General features: G+C 49.9%; 1 protein-coding gene across 1 annotated transcript; it reads left to right on the forward strand.

Moving 5' to 3' along the window:
* Positions 1-253: 253 nt before the first annotated feature.
* LOC146763017 (uncharacterized) lies at positions 254-4,793 on the forward strand. Its single transcript, XM_085571345.1, has 4 exons — positions 254-1,339; positions 2,050-2,215; positions 3,153-3,385; positions 4,656-4,793. Exons 1-4 carry the CDS (start codon positions 254-256, stop codon positions 4,791-4,793), a joined length of 1,623 nt encoding a protein of 540 aa, XP_085427471.1.
* Positions 4,794-5,444: the final 651 nt, after the last annotated feature.

Below are 5,444 nucleotides of genomic sequence, written 5' to 3' on the forward strand. Positions count from 1 at the left end.
GTAATGAAAGAGGCCATTGGGCTCCACAATGCCCATTGAGGGACGACTTTTTAAAATTCCGACAGCAGCAGCAAGGGCAAGGTGCCCCCAACCCAGGGGGGAACCAAAAAAACTAATAAACCAGCGCAGTCTCTCCCTGCGCGCAGAAATAAATATGGTGAGACAATCAACATCTGAGGAGGGGAGGGACAAAAACATCACCACTAGAAACTACACCCTATAGGATTTGACTACGGCTGACAAACCAGCCTATATGGGGGAGGATGTGAATTTCATTTCAAAAGCCTGGCTTGGCCGGGATCCCGACCACCCCAGGCCCATTCTTAATACTCAATCCAATTTCTCTCCCTATAGGTTGGCCCTGACTGAACCTTTACATCTGAAGGATACCGATTGGCACTTTATTACTGTTGACACCAAGGACCCCGGAACCTGGAGGAACCTCCACAGTAAGTGTATCGTTCTTGGGGACACAAAGTTCACGCCACTCAACATCACCATTGCACCAAGTCTGACATCTGCACATCCTAAACACTTGGTCTTGTGGCTGCACTGTGCTCACCCGCCAGTCTTCCTCCCCAAGGGCCAAATCGTCGCCCAAGCCATTCCTGTATCTGGGCCTCCAGTTTTCCCTGAAGACATATGGAAGCAGACACCCAACAAAATCTACCAGGCGTGTCAGGCCCAGATACTGGGGAAGGAAAGACCTAAAATTTCGTGCTACATGTGGAAAGGCGGGGAGCACAAATATCTCAATGGACTTCTCGACACAGGGGCAGACGTGACAGTCATCCCCTCGCGGGACTGGCCATCACGATGGGAATTTCAGGATGTGGCAGGACAGATTCAGGGTGTAGGGGGTTCTCAATTGGCCAAACAATCAAAGAGCATCGTAAAATTTGAGGGGCCAAACGGACAATCAGCTTATTTGCATCCGTTTGTATTGGACTATACGGAACCCTTGTGGGGGAGGGACCTAATGGCCCAATGGGGGGTCACAATTGACATACCAATCCCCCAGGTTTTTCGGGTAGCGGCCACTGAGGAGCGTCCTACTCAGAAGTTAGATTGGCTTACAGATACACCAATCTGTGTAGAGCAGTGGCCGCTCAACAAACAAAAATTAAAAGCGCTCCGGGAGCTTGTGGATGAGCAGCTCGCTCAGGGGAACATCCAGGAAACAACATCTCCCTGGAATTCCCCCGTCTTTGTTCTCAAGAAACCTGGCAAAGACGAGTGGCGCCTCCTCCACGACCTTCGTGCAATAAATAAAGTCATTAAAGACATGGGTTCTCTCCAGCCAGGGATGCTGTCCCCCACAATGTTACCTGAAAATTGGGTATTGGCAGTCATTGATATAAAAAATTGTTTTTTCCAAATTCCTCTACATCCTGAAGATGGGCCACGTTTTGCCTTCTTGGTTCCTTCCACCAACCGAGAAGCCCCAATGAAGAGATATCACTGGAGATGTCTACCACAAGGCATGAAAACAGCCCTATTATCTGCCAGTGGTACATTTCTTCATTGCTGTCCCCTGTGCATGCAGCCACCGAGGGCGTGATAATACAACATTACATGGATGACATACTCATTTGTGCCCCCAACAGCGATTTACTTACACACGCGCTTAACCTGACAACTGATGCGTTGGTTGCTGTGGGGTTCGAGCTGCGATCAGATAAAATTCAACAGATGCCACCTTGGAGGTACCTTGGTTTGGAAATAAACAAGCGGACCATTGTTCCGCAAAAATTGGCAATCAAAAATAACATTCGGACCCTAGCTGATGTTCAGCAGCTGTGTGGATCCTTGAACTGGGTGAGACCCTGGTTAGGTATCACCAACGAAGACCTAGCCCCACTTTTTGATTTATTGAAAGGGGGGGAAGAGCCTAGTTCTCCTAGGGAACTCACCCCAGAGGCCAAGGCTGCGTTAGAGAGGGTTCAGGAGACAATATCTGCCAGGCAAGCCCACAGGTACGATCCAGGTCTGCCCTTCAAATTCATCATATTGGGCAGACTGACACACCTCCATGGTGTTATCTTTCAGTGGACAGACACCCTAGGGAAGGGTAACCAGGACCGAAGGGACCCACTCTCCATCATAGAGTGGGTTTCCCTAAGTCACCACCGGTCCAAGAGAATGACAAGACCACAAGAGCTGGTGGCAGATCTAATCCGCAAGGCTAGAGCGCGGATTCGGGAGTTGGCAGGATGTGACTTTGAATGCATTCACGTTCCCATTAAATTAGAATCGGGCCAATTCACAAAGGCTATGTTGGAACACCTGTTACAGGAAAATGAATCATTACAATTTGCTCTAGATAGCTACACAGGCAAAATTTCAGTTTTGAGACCGGCCCACAAAATTTTTAATTCAGAGATTCAATTCACACTATCAACAAAGCTAATTCAGAGCAAGAAACCCTTGAAAGCCCTAACAGTTTTTACTGACGCATCTGGAGGGTCCCACAAGTCTGTGGTGACTTGGAAAGATCCTCAAACTCAGCAGTGGGAGGCAGATGTTGTTGAGGTGGAAGGCTCCCCTCAGATAGCTGAGTTGGCTGCCGTTGTTAGAGCTTTCGAGCGGTTCTCTGAACCCTTTAATTTGGTCACCGATTCGGCTTATGTAGCAGGTAGCAGGTGTAGTGTCTAGAGCGCAGGATGCAATCCTGCAAGGTGTTTCCAACGATGCCTTGAATAGGTTGCTCTCAAAATGAATTAAGTTGGTCTCCCACCGGGAGCAACCATTTTATGTGATGCACATCAGGTCACATACTGACCTGCCGGGGTTCTTGGCCGAGGGCAATAGGCGTGCCGATTCCCTCGCTGCTGCCCCCGTGCAAATGGCGCCGTTCCCTGATAAATTCCAACAGGCTAAAATAAGCCACCAGCTCTACCATCAAAATGCGCCAGGTCTAGTAAGACAGTTCCACCTTACCCGAGACCAGGCTCAGGCCATTGTGGCCACATGCCCATCCTGTAAGTCGCTCCCCCTACCATCGGTGAGCGCAGGGGCCAACCCTAGGGGTCTGAAGTCCTGTGAGGTGTGGCAGATGGACATTACTCACATCCATTCCTTTGGGAGGATGAAGTACGTCCATGTCTCCGTTGACACCTTCTCTGGGGCAGTTTTTGCCTCTGCCCACACAGGGGAGAAAGCCTCAGATATCGAAAAACATCTGATACAGGCTTTCTCTATGCTGGGCGTTCCCAAATTAATCAAAACAGATAATGCCCCAGGTTACACCTCCAAGGAGTTCGCCAGCTTCCTACAGCAATGGGGAATAGAACACAAGACTGGCATTGCCTATTCCCCATCAGGCCAGGCCGTGGTGGAGAGGACTCACCAGAGTCTTAAACGGATGTTAAAACAACAACAGCCGGTAATGAAGGTAGAGTCCCCCCAGGTTCAATTAATGCGGGCCCTCTTTACCATTAACTTTCTTAACTGCTCTTTTGAATGTTTAAATCCGCCAATCACTCGGACTTTAACAACTACGAGCAGGGCAAGGTCAGGGAAAAGCCGCCGGTCCTCATTAAAGATCCTGAGACCTGGCGGCAGGAGGGGCCCTATGACTTAGTCACCTGGGGACGGGGATATGCTTGTGTATCCACGCCCTCAGGCCTGAGATGGATCCCCTCCAAATTTGTCAGGCCGTATGTCCCCAAAGTCCAAGCCAAACCGGAGAGTCCTCAGGTGGGACATGCTGCCTTCAGAAGGCGGAGAAAATCTTCCCTTTTTGGGTCTACCTCTTCCCTTTCCAGTTCCCTTGGTCTTTTGTTCCCTTTTGAGCTGGACCTCCCCTACCCTGATTGTTAGTGTGCCTTCAAGTTATTTTTCAGATTTTGTCCCAGTTTAGATCCAACCTAGGATGTCACGCACACTGAGCCTCATCCTTCTCACCATCACGATCAACGTAAGACCCCAGCAGGCCAGCCTCAGGCTAACGTGTGGACTACGTTGGCCAAATGCTGTATGAATCTAAGCTCTAAGGCAGAGGACACCCGTGCCACCATCGACAAAATGCAAAATGTGATAACACATCTCAAGAAAGACTCATCAGACTGGCTGGGGTCTCTTTTTGAAGGATGGGGACTCTGGTTGGATCCAATCCCTGGTTCAAACTGGACTTTTACTTTTGTTAGCCTTTGTTGTATTTGTCATTAGCTTTAGTATTATAAAAGTTATTTTTATTTCTCTCTTCCCTTTTAAACAAAAAAAAAAAGAGGGAGATGTGGAGTTGCAGTTTTATATGTTTTATTACATCTTTATTCTGTCATGGTTTGTTCCAGTGTACCCCCATACTGTATTGGTTTCTCCCTGAGTTTTCCCGCCTTTCCCCAAGTGTCGGTTTCCCTGGAAGGTGCCGAGCCAGTTCCCTGCCCCCTCCCAAGTACCTTGTCTGTCACTCGGTGCCCCTTCCCCCACCTCTAGAAACTTCCATCCAGGGCACCGAGTGATTGGATGAGGTCCTGGGACCCCTACCCTGTCTCCCCCTCACTGGATCCCCCAGATGTCAATCCCCACAAGAGTCACTCCTGTCTGTTCCCCACTGGCTGATCGGCCCCCCTCCCTCTCCCTATGTAACCTGTTGCCAGCACCCCCGAGTTGCATTTGTTGGCTGGCCCCCTCCGGTGCTTTTGGATCCACAGGACCTCAATAAACATCGGATTTTTGCCCCCAACAAGTGCCTCTCCTCATTTCCTTGCCGTTGGAATCAGCAGCAACCTCAGGACCCACCAAGCACTCTCCAAAGCCCAGCTGGGTACAGCGGAGGGTGCTTCCACTGACCCTACTCGCCCTGCAGGAGAGCTAGCCAGGGCTGAGGACAGTGATCTGGGGCGGGGACACGGCACCCGTGGGGGGGTGGGGGGGGTGGGGGGGTGGACATTTTGTGGACATTTTCCCTAACTGCCCCTGGAGGCCTCCAATAAAGACCAGCCTTTATATTACCTTCTACCTAATATTATCTCAAAAGTGTGTTGTTTTATTTCCAGGCTCTTTAAGGCATCACTACAAGAGTGGCTTCTGTGAGAAGCTGCCACTAGCTTCCCCCATGCCAAATAGAGCCAATGCTATCTGGTTCCAAGAAAGACCTGCCACCGGCCACGGCAATCAGAAATTATAGTAGTGCCACTGTGATAACATATTTAAAGGAAAAAAAATTGATTGCACAGAAGTAATTGCAGCCAGAGGAACGAGAAGTGAGAATATGTGAGAGGAACAACTCTGCAGACACCAAGATCACTGCAGAAGGAAGGGGCAGGAGGTGCTCCAGGCATCCTGGTAGGAGCAGGTTTCCTGACAGGACTTTTGACTCCATGGGAGTCCCAGGCTGGAGCAGGCTGTTCTTGGAGGACTGTACCCCATGAAAAGAGACCCACATTGGAGCAATTTGTGGGAAGAACTATTGCCTGTGGGAAGGACTCATGCTGGAGAAG

Source organism: Lonchura striata, chromosome W (assembly GCF_050655825.1).
Source record: "Lonchura striata isolate lonStrDom1 chromosome W, ASM5065582v1, whole genome shotgun sequence".
Lineage (NCBI taxonomy): Eukaryota > Metazoa > Chordata > Aves > Passeriformes > Estrildidae > Lonchura > Lonchura striata.